Source organism: Mytilus trossulus, chromosome 1 (genome assembly GCF_036588685.1).
Source record: "Mytilus trossulus isolate FHL-02 chromosome 1, PNRI_Mtr1.1.1.hap1, whole genome shotgun sequence".
In the NCBI taxonomy this organism is placed as follows: Eukaryota; Metazoa; Mollusca; class Bivalvia; order Mytilida; family Mytilidae; genus Mytilus; species Mytilus trossulus.
Window position 1 is genome coordinate 16,677,110 of NC_086373.1, and position 19,026 is coordinate 16,696,135.

Here is a 19,026-nt window from a genome sequence, read left to right on the forward strand (position 1 = left end):
AGACGGAGACAAACCAGAATATTAACTTTATACAACTGGGGTGTAACAATGATTTGGCTGAAATGTTTAAAACTTGAATTTTGTGTTTTGTCATAGATTAGTTAATATATTAAAATTATTACTTAATTATTGTTCATTTGCAATTTGAAAGATATGGTTAGACGACTAGATCAACGTACAAAAAACACACAATAAAACATATATTAAGGAAGTAAGCATTCAGATAATTCGCGGTTGTGACCCTATTTATTTCTCAAACAGCCTTGAATGTTTGTAGAGGAAACATTTCGCGAACCAGGTTAATGCAAATGAAAATTGACCTTTGATTATTATAATGCTAGTTTTTTTTTTAGATATAAGGAAGGAATTAAAATCGAGATATTTTTTTGTCTTTGTAAATTGGTCATACATGTATTATTTTTTTTTATCTCTTTTAATCTTGGTTTTCCTATACACTGTTTTCTAATAATGATAATATCGGTATCTTTAAAATTTATTTTTTCTATGTTTTCTTGTCTATAATTTTGTATTTGTTTTATATTGAGCTGCTCTGATGAGTTATGTAAACGAAACAAGCATCTGCCATACTAGCTTATAAGTCTGGTATCTTTGGTGTGGGTTTTGTCAGATGGCAAAATAAAACAATGCCATTTCTTTCCTTAGCTTTTTATTTAAGTCTAGATCTTAAGGACGGATATAGGCAAATACTTGTAGACATAAATAAAAGGCAACAGTACAACACCACTGTTCGAAAGTCATAAATCGATTGAGAGAAAATATATGATATATAATTTCACATTTTGTATTGACTAAAGATTTTCAGACTTGTTTTCTAACTGATATCAAAAATAAAATCAGAAAGTTCTGAAATTTCATTTTAACTGGCTATGAAAAACTGTCTGTAACTGAAAATTATCGTAAAATTTGGTCGGTTATTCTCTATTTCATTTCACTGTAATGATTTTCAGATTTGATATCCAGTTCGTCTGTTGTTGCATAGTTGTAAACGTCTTTTTCTGTCTGATTGTCTTGCACATTCAATGGGGTTTTTGTTTGATCCTCATCTGCATCAATGAATGTAATTGGATTACTTTTGTTTTCTGTCTTCTCGTTTTCATAATCAAACTTTTGCGTTGGTGTAGTTGGAGAATCTAGGTCCACGTAATCGTTGCCTTCTTCGGGAACTGGTTGTTCATAGGCGAACATTTGTTTAGCTGCTGATTTACTGTTATGTGGTATTTTATTCAGACTTGATTTTCTGTCGGTAACAGATGTTCTCGATTTGGATGAGGACCATGAAAATATTCGACTTCTTACCGACGACGAAGAACGCTCCTGTAAATAAATACACTTTTGATTAGCAGGAAAATATTATAAATCAGGAAAAAATCTAATAAATAAGAAAAGTTTTCCGCCATACAGAAAACCTCTAATAAAATTGCTTTAAGGTGGTATGGGTGTCTTCCTCCATCTTGGATTGTAAAAAAACAGAGAACCAAAGGTCCAGATTTTCCATCAAGTTAGCAAAATTTAATGCAGGAATGCAGATATTTAATGTGAATTTCATTTATAAGAACCAATTTATAAGAATATAACTTATAGATATTAATATTTTTGCAAATGTAAACTATTTTTGTTGTTTACAGTTTTTTTTTTTAAATTGGCATTTTATGGGGAGGTAACTCTAAAACAGTGCATTTTCTGAAGGATTCTACATGGAATTTTCCTATTTGTATTTTAGCCGGAAAAAAATACGGTAACCCTATCTTTCCTTTTGATATTCTCAAAGCAATGTCTTTAAGCTATCTTTTCTTGAAGTATTTAACAATTCTATAATTTTGTTAAGTTTCTAATCCCAAATTCATGTATTTGGTTTTGATGTTATATTTGTTATTCTCGTGGTGTTTTGTCTGTTGCTTGGTCCGTTTCGGTGTTGTTTCGTTGTTCTCCTCTTATATTTAATGCGTTTCCCTCGGTTTTATTTTGTTACCCCGATTTTGTTTTTTGTCCATGGATTTATGACTTTTGAACAGCGGTATACTACTGTTGCCTTTCTTTATCTAATCACAAAATGGTATTTTTTCCTGTATAATCCATACAAAATGTGTCATTTTGTCCCGTCCTGTAGCTTGAGAAAATGCGCGTGACCTATCATTTTTATTATATTTTTCTACATGTATCGATAGATACTACAGTTTGGCAAAGTATGAACAAATTCTATCATTTTTATTTTAGACTCCCATACCACCTAAAGTTCAATATCAAATTCATGAAAAAAGTCTTTAAAACTTCAAATAAACTACTAATAGATATCTTATCAATTTACCGACCCTTTACAGATTTGTTTTAACGCTCGTTCGGTTATTCTTGGTTAGATTTGCCTCCAATAAAAATGAATATATATTTAAAAATGGTATCTTAAAAACCATTTTTTTTAAGGTTTAAAAGATGAAATATTAAAAAAACCATTTTCAATCATTATTGTGTATAACTGCATATTTGTTTTGGGGGAAATACACTCTGACGACAAAACGTAATCATTTCCTCTCTATTCGACGTTCAATGTCTTGAATGATTTTTTAATCATTTCGACCTTTTTGCTGCATATTCATTAGCTACACACTTACTTTTGGTGATTCTTCTCCAACGTTTACTGGTTGGCTATAGTAAACAGACGCTATCTCTCTGACAAAAGCTACAGATCCTCTTTGCGTACGCTCTGGTTGTTTCTCTTCATTGTCAACACTCAGGTCTAAATCTAAGTACGTATTTTCTTGTCTATATAAAAAATTTTTTTAAAAAAATGGTTACACATAATGTTTGAATAGTTTAACTAAAATAAATAAAACAAAAACATTCTAGACTCTAATAGATAAACTGAAATTTTACAGAACATCAAAACTTTCTTGCTTTTAATATCAAGAAACACGACTCGTTCGTCTAGCTGATTTGAAAGGAGTTGTGTTGGATTGCCAATGAGACAACAATTCATCAAAGATAAACAAACAAGGATGTAAAAAACTACAGGAATCTTTGCAAAACAAATTCATATTTAGGACGAAACATATTGAGAGGTTATAAATAACGCCGAGTCTGATTTTTAATGCATAGAAAAATGTACCCCTTCCGGTCTTTACTCCTTCTTCTAAATGTCGCGTACTTAGGTGAAGAGCAGCAAATAAAGATTTTGAAATCTTTGGTTTTACTAGGCGGAAATTCGATTCCACGACATAAAACCCTCGAAACGAGAACGCTCCAACTAGACCAAAAAGGCAGGCGAAAATGAAAGACGTATCAAACTATTAAATTAAATATGAATCGTGACAAACATAGACTGAATGGAGGTATTAACTTCCTCTATTGTTGACTTCCAGGAAATCAGCTAAATATTATCCTGGTTATCAAACACAGGAAACCGTTTTTTAATACAATGCAGTTCAAAGTAATTTGACATGATTATTCATTACACTTTGGTCGTTGTTTGTTTCAATCTAGTACCTCTATTAAAAGGGGAAGATCAAAACACGTTCTAATAGGTAGTCATTAAAAAGATGGCACATTTTGATTACATAAAATATTATGCATATTCCCGTGTCACAAAAAAAATTTGGAATATTTTAAACACAAATTATCAACCATTTGTCATGAAATAATGCAAACAGCAAAAGCCATTCAGATGTGAAATGTTTGTTTGCTGCTCTAAACTTTTGGTTCCGATTAAAATTAATGTCACAACTGATCCATGGATCAACTATCAATACCAGTGAAGGAATATGTTTTAGTACTGTGAGATATTTGTTACGTTTAGTTTTTCTAAGTTGTGTTTTATGTACTGTTTGTCTTTTCGCAGTTTTTTTACCATAGCTCTGTCCCTTTTTTGGCATATAATGAATTGGCTTAAAAATCTCTTTGGTATCGTTACAATACTCACTTTGAAGTCTGGTCTTTCATCCATCTGATATAAACAATAAAGATTATGGATGTAATAAGAACTCCTGATACAATTCCTCCAATGAACATAACTGCAAGGCCAACTGGTGTCATGGGAAAAGTTTCGTCATCTGACAATGAAATCAAAGTTCTAACGTTGTTTCTTAAGATGTAGTTCGAGTTTATGTTTTACATACCCAAAAATAACTAACTGTTTTTTTGGCATTTGATTTTGGATTCAACATAAATAATTTAGAATTGCAAAAGATTTGGTCACTTTAGAATAGTTATGTTAATTTGAAATTGTTCCTCAATATATAAAAACAAGCATGAGAGCATCATCTCTTAAAATTACAATAGACATTAGTCTGGTTATCATTATCACAATACGATATAGATTTTTTTTTTGCTATTGAAAGATTCTTTATACAGCATAAACTTATTTCAAATATAAGCAAGTTCAGAGAATAGATAGGTATGAATAAATAAACAGAAATAAGTGAACGAAGGATCATAATAACATGCTTTTTAGTTTATGTGATTATAAGATTATTTGTATAATAATATCTCTGAATCAATAAAACGTTTACACAGGTGTATTCCAGTGACAAATTATGGTACAAAAAAGTGCAAAATTCGTGTTATTACAAGTGAAATAATCAATTATAAGTAAAACATGCGTTTATATATCATTATTGTTTCTTTTGGTGTAATCATTTAAAAAATAAAACAATCATTTTATATCCTACAAATAAGAATATGCATCTTTCTAACAAGGTTTAGTAAAACATCTGAGTGTATTGCTAAAACTCAACAAATACGAATTTAAGAGTCCATACACCAAAAAAAGGTTATTCGTTTTGGTTCATTTCAATGTGACCACGTTAATAAAAAAAATACCAATTATCTGGTAGTTTTTCCATATTATTATACGGAAAAATAATGAAAAGTAAGTAATTACAAAGCAATGACATTTATTTTCCTATTTCATTAGTTTCTTTAAAAAGTGTAATTGATATTTTCTTATGGTCATTACATTTCTAAAAACAGTATTTTATTGAATACAAGTATAATCAACATATATTCGTGAGAAAGGCGATCTAAAAAATATTCGAAGAGAATCAAAGGTTTGTCCTTTGGGAACCGTTGGTAAATTCAAGATAACAGAGAGTATTACCTGTTAAATGTATGCTCGATGTTAACTTATTTGAGTTGTTTCCACGATCTGATTCATTAACACCACAGCCTACTCAAAAGGTAAGAACATATATCAATACAAAACTAATAAGTAAACATTGTTGAATTCATCCATCATTTCATGAACATTTACACACAGAAAAAGAATAGCATTTAAAGGCGACACCTTTTATCACAAGTATTAAGCAATCTTTACCAGTGGATGGACATTTTTGTACCATGCATTTTTTTTTTTTAGAAAAATAGCGGTTCAAATTACAGATGAACGAGACTAGTAGGGTTATCAATTTAACTTCTGTACTAGTCAAAATACATGTAAGGTAAACGTAGTAAAGGAAAAAACAACCAACAAAATCAATAACAAAAAAAAACCCAAAAAAAACACCACAAAATATAAGAATACTAGAATTGTATTCGTAAATTTGCGGGCGTCAATTAATAACTTAGTGTTCTAATATTTAGTTATTGGTCATGCGGTAGCAAACATTTATTCTTGCAAATCTCCAAATACAATACTGTAGTACTATAATTATTTCAATTATAATGCATCTTGGAAAAAGATTCTCTGAAATCATGCCTTTTAAAAATTGTATGACGTTTTCACAATTTTAACCATAAAACATGGTAAACCTTTCTTGAAACTGTATAGGTTATTGAAAATAAACATTACAAACAGTTTTGCATTAAAATTGCATATAGCTGTGCAAAAAAACAAAACTTATACGTTACCTTTTGACATGCATGGGAAGTCTGGAAAGTAGTCCCCGGAGATGCCAATATACTTGGATACTTTTCTTAGTTCTGCCAGACAGCTTACTAAATGGAAATTGACCATTTGAAAATAATAAAAATACGATTAACACTTACCATTTTATCTAAACTGTAGTGTCCCTTCCTATATATGTGTTTTATGTGCTTTTGATTTTCTTTCGCTTTTTATGTTTTAAATTACTTTGATGTTTAACCGGCCGAGAGTTAATCAGTGGAAACTCTACATTAGACTAACCAGTTGACTTCGAATCGAGAGCCAAATTAACTACGAAATTGGAGAGAATGGTAAACAATGGAATTACGAAAAACTTTGCCGAATGTGGATACGGCTCTATCTATTCTGGTGGATAAAAAACCCATAGTATTTCAAATAATTCAACTAAGTCAAGTTATTCAGCATAGTATTCACGGTTAATTTATAGACAACGAACGTATCAACATAGAAGTTACGAATAAACTCCTACCAACTGCATTGTAGTGGTTGTAAATACTCATCACAGATGCAAACGATATTAGTTTCTGTTCCGTCTACATAAGACACATCAGTAGCCCTGAAACTCAGACAGTTGGAATTTGAACAGCATTAAAGAAAATCAAACACTCCACACTACACTTTATCTTACACCTTTCTCATGTGCTTATTAACTTACAATTACGAAGGAGGTCATGTCTACAATCACTTCTGGAACCATACAGAGCCATTGTAATGACAAAATCATCTATCCTAAGGAAAATAAATTTAATAAATCATTTCATAAACAAAAAATCTTCACAACATGGTTAAACATCAGGTCTGCAAGATTTGAATATTGAAAACCAAGTATAGATAAAAAGGTCAAATATGTAAGGTATGTGAATGATACTATAATATGCTAAATTTACCTCAATGGTGAACAATATTGTTATCAACCAGTGTTGGAAACAACATAACATTCATAAAAGAACGGTGGTTGGTTATTTTATTGTTTACTTACACGAAAATTGAAAAATAAGGATAAAGTGTTTCATGACCATTGAGGCAACTATCAACAAAGCATCAAAGGAAGAAAAGTAAATAATTTACATCTACTAATTTTTACCAAATGTTTGGATATGTTTTCCGCAGGCAGTCCAATTGTTGTTACTAATTACGTGAAATTGAAGTTAAAATCGATACTTTGTAAAGTGTGAACTTCATGAATCTCTTTGGATAAAATCTCAACCTGTGTGACGTTTACATTCAGACGTCAAACGCACGATTCTACGTCAGAGTAAATGTCCCTGTACTTAAATTTTTCAATCGTTTATGGGTGGCTTTAACATACACAAAAAAAAAATAAGAAAGCACTGAAAGAAGTTGTTAAATTTCATAAATGCCTTTTTGAGCTTCTTTGTTAAATATTTTTTAGTTTTTATTGTGATAAAGATACTTGTTGTACTTGTACATCCTGTTTTCTGTTATTGTTTATGATATTCTCGTATTCTTGTCTTTCATTTTTGCTGAAATCATATATTCTTTGGCTATATGATTTTTGGTGTTACGTCGATACATATAGCATGGCTTTGTCCCTATTCTTCTCACTATTGTGCTATTGTAAAATATGTTTGTATGCTTGTCGTTTATTTTTGCTATGTGTTTTGTCTACTTGCAGTTTTAAGTTTCTATGATACATATATGACGTTACTCTGTAATTATACATCCCGTACTTGTGTTATGGTACTATGGTAAATTTGTGTATTTGTCTCTATTTTTGTTAATATGATTGGTCTATATCCCATTTTGTGCTTCTTTGTTACATATTTATTTGTTTTAGTGATTAAGATTAAAACACCATGTTCACTGTGGTACCCCTATTTTTGACATTTGTAGCAAAAACGTCTGTTTGTTTTGTTCAGGCATCGTTGTCAATATAATGAAATGTTATGCGACTGTCATATAAGTGAGAGGTTTGGCTAGCTATAAAACCAGGTTCAGTCCCCCATTTTCTACATAAGAAAATGCCCGTACCAAGTCAGGAATATTACAGTTGTTATCCATTCGTTTGATGTGTTTTATTTTTCGGTTTTGCCATTTAATTAGGAACTTTCCGTTTTGAATTTTCCTCTTTCTGATTTTACTTTCATCTTGAACTTACTTTAAGTAGATTTTATCTAAATACATTTTTTTTTCTTTGTTGATATCTTGAAAGAGAAATTTGTGTTCATGGAAACTTTCAGTTACTACATACATGTAGTTGATATGACTTGAAATTCAGGTTAAGATTATGTGTATAATTTAAATTCTTTCGTGAAATTTAAGAGATCGAAAATTTCACGTATCTGTTACAGTCATCAGTAACTGTCTTCTAGTAAAACATAATATACCTGAGTACACAGCTATCATTAGGAATTGTTAAACCACACGTGGCTCTCTGCATTAACACACATGCAGGCGTCGAAACAACTGATGCTGATACTTCCGAATGAGTTGTCATCAAAGCAAACAGATCTGTAATAATATGATAACTGGATATAACAACTGCTGTATATGGAAGTTGAAAATGACACTAAGTCATTGTTTGTCATGTTGTTCAATGGAAACCCTTCCCCCCCAAAAAAAAATAGCATAATATATTTTAAACTAGTTCTTTCAAAGAAACGACTGTAAAGCCTGGAATAGAAAATCCTTAGTATTTTGAAAATACTAAGTACTGTAAACAGTAAATTTGTAATTATGAACATGTCAATGATAATTCATGACACGAAAGTGAAGAATAACAGTTTGGCGAAACCCTCAAGAAGAGTACCTTCACCAGCAGTAGTATCGAACCAGTGGTTGTAAATAAACTCATTATAGATACCAGGATACAAGTCAGACATGCGTTTGCATATTAAATTTAATAAATAATCAAGTCATATTGCACAGATCGGGTCAAAGGATCATCCGAGCTGTGCGATATAACTTGATCAGTTAGTAATAAATACAGGACATTTCGGAATACTTTTTTTCCACACAAATATAATTTTCTTTGCATACTACATTAGCGAAGCATGGTTTCTCATGATGGTGTCTTGAATTTATGAAAGAAAATGATTAATTTAGATCTATGGGTTTATGGTTTCCTAAAATTTTCAAAGTTTAGTACCATTTAATTCCCTTCAAAATCGATAAATGATAAATTATAATCAGTATCTTTTGAAATTCATTTTGTATATTTACTTGCCTCCCTTTCAGAGAAATGCATTACGAAGAGATAATTTTTTTTCTACAATTCATTAGAGAAACAAAACCAAAAAAAATGCAATATTTTTCCATTATTTAGCATTTGAAAATGTTTTTTTTTTTTTATTGTATTTGACTATCAATTTTGAGGACATGCTCTTTTTTGCGGTCTTTTTGTTTTCTTTACCTTTTCCTTTTTATCTAGTATGAAAATAAGAAAATGTTATATGATTGGCAAACATTTATTATGAGACACTCTCCACCAAACATCATTAGCAACTATATGTATATATCATCTTACAATCTTCAGAATGATAAAAACACATTCAATGGCCATTTTAAAAGTCTATGTACTAGAATTTGAAAAAGTAGTTTTTTAAGATGTGAAAATATTTTTTTTCTTTCTCAAATGTATTAGAAAGTGACCAATCACATATTAGAAAAAATCGCTACATATTCATTTCGAAAAAATTCTACTTTATATTTAAAAACTACGCAGTTTGTAAGCAGTTATTAATAAATCAATCATGTCACATTTTTTAAGTAAGGACATTTTGAGGTCGTTAATATACACCTTAGATAACGCACAAAAAGAGATTTTGCCTATGCAATATTTCACCTTTTTACTCGCGCTTTTCTACATACTCTCAATTAGGATGTTAACATGTTTGAATATTTGATTTTTAGTTATATTCTTGTGGTTGTTTTTAGAATGTTTTTCAAACTAAATTCAGAAATCAGTTGAAAGATGCATTAACTGTCAAAAAAGTGTGCACAAATTTGACTCAAATTCTCATTTAAAATTTATATAATACTAAAAAGTGTATCCAAATTATACAGAAATTCTAAAACAAATAATTTACAATACATGGGATCGATAATACATATTTGCACTTCTTGTGGATATAAGTCTAATTAACCATTTAATTGTCCACTGAAAACTGCCGTCGGTAACATCGTTCGATATACTATTAGTTATCTTGGTGTAATCAGGGTTGTACAGAATTTTACACCGTTGTTGAAAATTCATACACCCTGAGGCGCAGCCGAATTTTCGTATTTACAGTTTTTTGCCAAATTTTCATATTTAAAATTTGTGGCAAAATTTTCATATTTAAAATTTTTGGCAAAATTTTATTTATCCCCGGAATAACCAGGGTCGGAGGTATTTACACCGGGGTAATTAACCAATCAGATTGCAGTATGCCTGCTGCATAAGAAATAAACATAGTTATGTGCAATTGGAGTATTATAGGTCTGTTTGATCTTATATTATAGATTAACACATATTTCCTATTATTTCACTGCTAAACTTTCATTAATTAACAAAATGATTCATATTTGTTTTTCCTCTCGTAACTTTTGCCCTTTCAAAACACGCAAATAAAATAACGAATAAGTTAATATATTCAATAAATAAGAGGTATACAAAAGAACTTTACGGTGTCTTCATATGTATCATATTATATGAATATAGTTTGTTTATTGTTTCGTAGATAATTTATGCGGATAGTTTCTCGTTTGAATTGTTGTAAATTTGTCATTTCTTTTTTTTTACAACAAATAAATATTCTTTATTCTTCAAATTGCTTGTTACAACTTTACTTCATTGTCCAAGCTTCAATAAAGTATCCCTGCGAAACACTTTCCGAGTATCCAGGAAAATACACAGAATATAATAAAATATAAACATAATTTTTTTCTATCAATTATATCAATCGTTTTTCACTTCTAGTATATGAAAAATACATTTTGAGATACTGTTTTGTTCTCATTTATAAACCTTCATAGCTCCTTTATAAACATAGCATACACATCTAAAAATTTCAGTTTTTGTTTGGATACATAGTACGACATGTAAATGCAAAAACCTATAATTGTCAAGAAATAATTAAAACCGTTATACCCTTGATCTGATTTTTTGTATCTTATTCTAAATACTATTATATATGTTTTGCTAATATCTTGTTTTGAAAATTCTTTATTGCTAGAAGATAATGTACTTTCTCTAAAAAATCCGTCAAAAATGAACATGTAATTAAGAACTGCAAATAATCTTCTTCTTTTGTTTTACAAAATTTGCATTTATCGTTCTCAGATATTTTCCACTTTAATAGTAGCTGCTTTGTAGGATTAATATACTGAAGCAGTTTCCATCTGAAAGTTTTTAACTTATTTTCCATTAAAATTTTAAATATAGAATCGTATGCAAATGACATATTTGGTACGTGTTCTAATTTTAGATAGCTTTTTCAAATGTTAATACCGATTGACCTTGCAAATTTTTTTATCTACTCAAGTTTTATAGAGTATTTTATTTTTGATATTTTTTGTTTCAATTTGATATCATAATTCAACCTTACATATATTGATTATACTCTTAACGGATTTTTTTTTTTTTTTTAAACTTGCATCCATTCTTTTGGGATGAAGGATTTTAACATTTTAAACTCTGCAATCAACATTTGTCATTTCAGGGTCCTTTTACAGCTTTAAAATTAATGCTAGCAAGACAAATCTTTGTTTTAAAATTCAGTGTCCATAACCTCAAACATAACGTCCAATAAAATTTAAGTATGATGTATACAAGCTGAAGCCCGGCCTATCTGAATTACCATGCTTAAGCCAGCCAAACAAAGTTTGTCTTGCTAGCATTAATATAAAAGCTGTAAACCTTGATATGTGGTTTGGGTTTGGCCATTGTTAAAGACCACGTGGTAACAAATACAGATGCTTTATCAACTGCGTCATTTGTTTTATGGAGAATAATTGTCTCAGTTAATGTGTTTCTCTCGGTTTTAGTTTGTAACCTAGATGTTCAATCTTTCAATATTGAACACCGGTATACTACTGTTGCCATTATTCATACATCTTCATTTCTTCATATAGTGATTGACACTAAAGAAGTAGAAAGAAAACCAGGAATTGTGTAAGGTTTAAATTATAAACACACGTTATAATATAACCATGATAACGATATACTTTATTATAGTAATTTATCTAAATTGAAGTAATTCGACACGGAATAAGACAAAATCGGTGATATGGCGAATTCGGCTGATGTATCTTATATAATAATTACACATTAATAACCAAATTAATAGCTATTAATCTCTATTTATAACTGTAATGAAATTGTGAACAGTTTGTATCGACAGATGATTAAGTACACAGGCAATTAGAGACAAAAAAATCGCAGAATCCACCTCTAAAACCACCAGAATATCACTAAAAACTTGGTTTTGTTTTGCTTTTTTTTGGGGGGGGGGATTGGATGACCCGTAAAGGTTAAGTTCCTAATCCATCATGCAGTGGCCTCCGTTCTTTTTCATGACATGCAAAGTCCTGTTATAAATCATACTCGATTGTATGTTATAACGGGATGACAACAACGACGAATGGAACATGGTCATGTGTGATGCATGTATTATCCATGAATGTTTAAATAGCACTACCATATACAAGGTTCGAGTATATTAATATTTTGTTAATGATTATCAATTCTATTTTTTTTTTATCAAATAGAATTGTAAATCATTTAAGTTACAGTTGTTTATCGATGTTAAAATTTCGCGTAAAGGCCTAAATGAGTATTCCGTATGTGCATGTGGTCACATATATATTTTTTTTCAACTTGAAAATCATCGGAAACCTTCAAACCGACCCCAATCAAATCCTTGAATGGATATTATTCTAGCAAAAGGACTTGGTTATAGGCAACTTCTCAAAAAAGTGAAATAGCAAAAATACCGAACTCTAATGAAAATTAAAACGTATCAAATGGCAAAATCAAAAGCTCAAATACATCAAACGAATGGATATCAACTGTCCTATCCCTGCTAGGTACAGATTTAAAGAATTTAGCAATCGATTTTTTTAAGGGCCAACGTGGAATGGAACTATAGTTTTACAGTAGCAAAATTCTGAACAGCTTAATTTTAAGTCAACAATACGGATTTGAAACCATTAAAAGGACATTAGTTTGTAAAGGCCGATAGCGTGCATCTCCATCTAATTTTAGTTTGTGAGACGATTTATTTTACACACAACATAATTTTACAATTAAACAATGCATAGTATGTATAAAATATGAAGTACATTCCTATGTGAATTTCTACACTACATAGGTCAAAACAGCTAGGTAAAAATTACTTTAGTTTGTTAAACTAAGAAATCTTCATTGATCAATTTAAAATCAAGTTTTGATTTGAATATGTTGATAGCTTCTGGTCTGAATGGCATATGATGAGGTTGTGTTCTGTCCTAGGGGTTCTGCCGTTCGCAATATGCACAGTTATATAGAGATTATTATGAAATATGCATGTTTCCGTTTACTCTTTTTATAATATCTACTCTCACTTTGGTATTGCTTATAATTTTGGGACATTTATAAGTATTATTTTCTGATTTCATCCCTGCTAGTGTTAACGAACCACGGCCTTGATATATGGCAAAAACTAGTGACAAACAAACAAAACAAAGGCTAAATTAGAATTGATATTTTTTTGCGAATCTCCGAACGTGCCTAATGTCAACAAAACCTATGTAGCAAGATATACACACCAAATACAGAGAATAAAATAGCAGACCATCATACTTACAAAAATAAATCCAACTTTCACTTAACTCCATTTTGTCCAAAATATGAAAGCGGAAGAGACACTTTCGTAACGAGACTGTAACAAAGTGTCAAGTTCGATTGGTTTCAAATATTATAATTTTTCCGTTTTGAATCTATTGATCATAATAGGGAAGTTGATCAAAGTTGAACGACATTTTACGCACAGTGATATACTGAGAAAAAAGTGTAATGGAAAACACCTGATTTAATCTTTAATCAAGAGTATATTTCTCACCTCATTACACAAAAGGATGCTTATATAACATTGTCGTTTATCAAGGACATCTTAATACATATTTTAGCCGAACACCCAAATATGTAGCAATAAAACTTACGATATAATTAATATTTGATGATAAAAACAAGAGTTGGTACATAAAGATGTAACGCCTGTTACAATAATTGAATTATTTGAAAAGGCCATTATCTCAAAAAAGGAGATCAAAGCCAAATAAAAAATCCCTCTAAAGCACATGTTAATGTAATGAATTAACATACCAAGTATTTTCATTCTATCCTGTGTAATTTGTAGACAAAGATTCAGACACTTGCACCTGACTGCTGGAGAAGTAGAATAAGGTCAATGTCATATATGTTATGCATAATACAGACACTTATATTTGTTAACAGGATTGCTTCAGTTTCAATCATAAGACTGAGAACGGACACTCGTGAATGGGTCAAAGAGACAACATGATGTTAAACACCATAAATTATCCTTTGTTGTAATCGCTAACATATTTCATCAACATATTCGACAAAATTGATGTAAAGTACACATACTAGTACCACAATTACCAAAATAACGCTGAATGGAGCACTGGAACGTGAAAATGATGTCAACATAAAGTAAAAAGATGTGGTTTTGCCAATGGGACAATTCCTCACCACAAACCAAATGACGAAGAAGTTATAAACTATATGTGTCTGTACTGCCTACAACAATGAAAACACTTTCACTGCATAGAAAGTTAAAGAATGGTCGTGATATGCAAAATGTTAAACAATTCAAACTGGAAAACTATTGATTGAAGTAAAAAACAATTAACTTTAAACAATTATCAAAAATTATATACATTGCATTTATATACAGTTACAAACGGCAACCATTGAATTACTGACTCATGGCGTGTGACAGCCACATATTTGTGGCGAGGTACATATGTTTGCTGACCCCAAACTCTACCCGTGGTGTAGCAGTACAGCAGGGTTTAACTCATCAGATTGAAACAAATCACAAAAAAAAAGAAAGACACAAAGTGCACATTTGAGAGAAACAGGCAGCTTCTGAAAACTAGTACGAAGCTTATAACAACTGATACAACAAAATCACATATCTTAGACTTAAAAATAAATCAATACACATGCAACATCCAATGAATTTAATGTTAAAAGTGGTATGGGAGTCTAAAATAAAAATTATAGAATTTGTTCATACTCTGCCAAAGCGTAGTATGTATTGATATATGTTCAAAAATTTAATAAAATTGATAGGTGACAGCGCATTTTCTCAAGCTACAGAACGTGACAAAATGACACATTTTTTATGGATTACACAGGAAAAAACACCATTTTGTGATTAGAAACTAAACAAAAAAATAGAATTGTTACATACTTAACAATGTTTTGAGAATATCAAAAGAAAAGATATGGTCACCGTACGTTTTTTTCTGGCTAAAATACAAAATAGGAAAATTTCATGTAGAATCCTTCAGAAAATGCACTGTTTTAGAGTTACCTCCCCTCAAAATGCCAATTTAAAAAAAATAAAAGCAACCAAAATAAATCAACATTTGCAAAACTATTAATATTTATAAGTTATAATCTTATTAATTGGTTCTTTTAAATGAAAATTCACATTAAATATCTGCATTCCTGCATCAAATTTAGCTAGCTTGATAGGCAATATGGACCTTTGATTTTATGTTTTTTACAATCCAAGATGGAGGAAGACACCCATACCATCTTAAGACATAATTTCAAATCAGAAAAGAACATGACCTTGTGTAGTGCCAAAATATAGGTATCCACAGGTTGTACTCTCTTCATGGCCATTAGACCACTGATGAAAATATCATGTATCTAAGACTTTTAACATTTGAATGCGGTGATTTAGCTGATTTTTGAAAGATTTAACCACACTGAACAACCACAAAATAGTGTGTCCGTTACCATGGCAACCACTCATATTTTCCCACTCAAAATGTTTTTTTGAGCAGTATTGATTTATTGCTTCTAGTAGGCCAATTAAGATAAAAATCTAAAACCATCATGTATCGCACTCTGCCTGGTTCTTACAAAGAGCTGTACTAAAATACCAATTAGTACACATCCAACGTCCAATGAATTTAGTGTAAAGACATCACTTTTAATCAGAGAACATGACCTTGTGCAGTGCCCAAATATATGTATAAACAGGTCGATGCCACTGCTGGTGGACGTCCCCGAGGGTATCACCAGTCCAGTAGTCAACACTTCTGTGTTGACATGAATATCCATTATGTGGTCATTTATTTTAATTTCCGGTTTACAAAACTTTTTTTGAAAAACTAGGGATTTTCTTATCCCAGGCATAGATTACCTAAGCCGTATTTGGCACCACTTTATGGAATTTTGGATCCTCAATGCTCTTTAACTTTGAACTTGTTTGACTTTATAAATATTTTGATTTGAGCGTCACTGATGAATCTTATGTAGACGAAACACGCATCTGTATACTAAATTATAATCCTGGAACCTTTGATAACTTTTTACACCACTGGGTCGATACCACTGCTGGTGGAGGTTTCTTCCCCAAGGGTATCACCAGCCCAGTAGTCAACATTTTGGTGTTGACATGAATATCAATAATGTGGTAATTTTTATAAATTTCCTGTTCACAAAACTCCTGTTTGATAACTATTGTACTACCTTCAAGGCCATAATACAACAGAAAAAAAAAGCATGTATCTAACACTTAAATATCAATCAGTACACATCCAACATCCAATGCATTTAGTGTTAAGACATCACTTCAAATCAGAGAACATGACCTTGTGCAGTGCCAAAATTTAGATATCAACAGGATGTATTACCTTCAAGGCCATAAGACACATTCCAGTCAGACATAAATTCTTTACAACCAATGAAATGTTACCTTAGCTCCTTACAACATGTGTATTTACAGTAGAAAATTATTCAGTAATTAATCCTGAACGTTTGCTATAAAATTAAGTTAGAGGCTTCTGAATTTGGTTGAATGACCAAGTTCAAGTACAAGTGATATTGGGTAGACTGAATAGCTCTTAAATGTTACAGTATTCATAAGAACTAATATTTTAAATATGTGTGAAGTAATCTGTTTTAAACTGAAAATGACATTTTGAAAACCAGTAGAAAGTGAATTATGGCCTTAATTGAAAGTAAAATAATAGATATATATAGTTTGAAGTTGTTTCAGGTAAATTATTTCATTTAATTCATTGAAAATATACTACAACTTAAGTATTTTCCAAAATTTTGCAAACTACTGGAGCATGTGTTAGAGCAGATGTGTCCTGACTTTGGAAGTGATTTTAAAATACCATTATAACTTTTTTCCAAGCACATTTACTCATCAAAAGATCTTAATTTGAGGTGGAATCTATGTGTTATCTAATGCAAAAAAAAGAGGCAACAAAATCACCGAATTTCCCTGATCAAACGGTAAAATCAAAATAATGATTAATATAACAACTGTCATATTTCTAGCTTGGTACAGGCATTTCCTTATGTAGAAAATGTTAGATTAAACCTGTTTTTTATAACTTAACTAAAGCTCTCACTTGTATCATGACAGTTGTAGAAAATTCCATTATATTTACAACAATGTGTGAATAAACCAAACATGTTGTATACTAGTGTTCACAAATTATAAACTAGTTCAGTAAAATTTCAGAGCAGCACAAAACAGAAAAGGTTCCAAATTCACTAGGGAAAAGGCACAGGGCTACAAATAAGAAGGACATGTGCTGCACCCATTGATAATTGTCTAGAGAACATATACCCAAATTTGTTTGAACATATGAGGAGGGAGATTATTTAAATTCCTTATAGTTTAGGACTGAAAATCTATAAAATATATCACTAGTAACCCGAATTTAACTTGAACGGACAAAAACGTGTTAACGCTATTTAAATGAGATTGATCGTTATTTGATAAAGATTGACAAAAATTAAAAATTATATTTAATTCATTTCAATTCATATCAATTCATTTTAACGCCAGTCAAATAGATTTCTCTGCGGTGAATCAATTGAAATCAAGTTGCTGGTAAGTTGCGTTAAACTAATAGGCCACGCCCCCGTTAAACTATTTCAAACATGCATTAATTCGTTTTAAACATGGATGAGACCCGGGCTTTTTACAGGTAAATCACCCAAGCAAAACGACATCGATGTATCTATCGTTTTTTGTTTCCAACTTTAAATGCGTACAGTCTTAGTAAAGTCACATGCTCCACAATTAAAACAAAAGAAACGTATAATACACGTGACATTTTCATATCTAAGACATTTAAATAAAAACATTAAAATATATATGCACGCGTGTTTAAAAATGTCAAACTAGGGAATCTGTTGAAAATAAAATAGTAAGATCGATAACATAAATTTAATTTGATCAAATGCACTAGATCTTTATCGCACATATATATATATATATGTATTTCAAAAATTACCGAATGCTATGAAACCTCATGGCATGTAAGTAACATGTGGTCCTTTGCAACTATTTACGAAACTTTATGTATTCCTGTATATTTACTGTTTCTCTTTTCTCTTTTTACTGTTTTTACTATATTGTACTCGTAAATCAAATGTAGACATGGAAAACTACACAGAAATTATTTATTGTGTACATAATTTAAATCGATGTATCTTATATTTCCGGTAAGCAACAAATATTTATTCTCTTGCCGTATATTGATATACGGAAAAGCTTGTAATGAAAAACAAGGTTTTGTTGAATTGAATAATAAAATTGATGAAGATAATGTTGACGTATGTTGAATATGATAAACAGAAAGTCATGCTCAAAATTATAAATGAAGTAGCAGCCCACTGAACTTTTAAAACTGTGTTAAATTGTAATACCGGTCACTGGCCAAATCGGGCGTTAATTGTGGAAGAGAAGCAAATATCAAACAAAAATATTGTTCTTACGATTCTGTAAAAAGATTATTGTGCTGTCATGCACCCTGGCGTACTTGTAATAAATGAACATATATATATATGAGGTAAATTTTAGTCTGCGATAACGATTGGTAAGTTGATTTAAGTTTAACGACCTAGACTGGCTATTTATCGG

General features: G+C 30.6%; 1 protein-coding gene across 4 annotated transcripts; it reads right to left on the minus strand.

Annotated features, from left to right (window-relative positions):
- Positions 1-650: 650 nt before the first annotated feature.
- LOC134716793 (uncharacterized) lies at positions 651-14,272 on the minus strand. Of its 4 annotated transcripts, none has more exons than XM_063579811.1 (8): positions 14,199-14,272; positions 8,242-8,365; positions 6,549-6,622; positions 5,857-5,943; positions 5,108-5,176; positions 3,932-4,061; positions 2,628-2,778; positions 651-1,335 (listed from the first exon to the last, which is right to left on the minus strand). In XM_063579811.1, the coding sequence occupies exons 1-8, from the start codon at positions 14,209-14,211 to the stop codon at positions 940-942; spliced, it is 1,044 nt and encodes a 347-aa protein (XP_063435881.1). In that variant the 5' UTR covers positions 14,212-14,272; the 3' UTR covers positions 651-939. The 4 variants fall into 4 exon arrangements, with proteins under 4 accessions (XP_063435881.1, XP_063435886.1, XP_063435874.1 ...); XM_063579816.1 differs by lacking the exon at positions 14,199-14,272 and adding an exon at positions 13,936-13,954; XM_063579804.1 differs by lacking the exon at positions 14,199-14,272 and adding an exon at positions 13,681-13,887.
- Between the last annotated feature and the right edge of the window lie 4,754 nt (positions 14,273-19,026).

What these genes read in the sequence shown, in the direction of transcription:
- LOC134716793 (XM_063579804.1), bottom strand. Translation starts at nt 13,711, where the DNA reads ATGGAGTTAAGTGAAAGTTGGATTTATTTTT. An exon ending in ATGAAAGACCAGACTTCAAA is followed by an intron (nt 2,779 to 3,931) that starts GTGAGTATTGTA and finishes TTTTTTATATAG; the next exon opens with ACAAGAAAATACGTACTTAG. An exon ending in TTGGAGAAGAATCACCAAAA is followed by an intron (nt 1,336 to 2,627) that starts GTAAGTGTGTAG and finishes ATTTATTTACAG; the next exon opens with GAGCGTTCTTCGTCGTCGGT.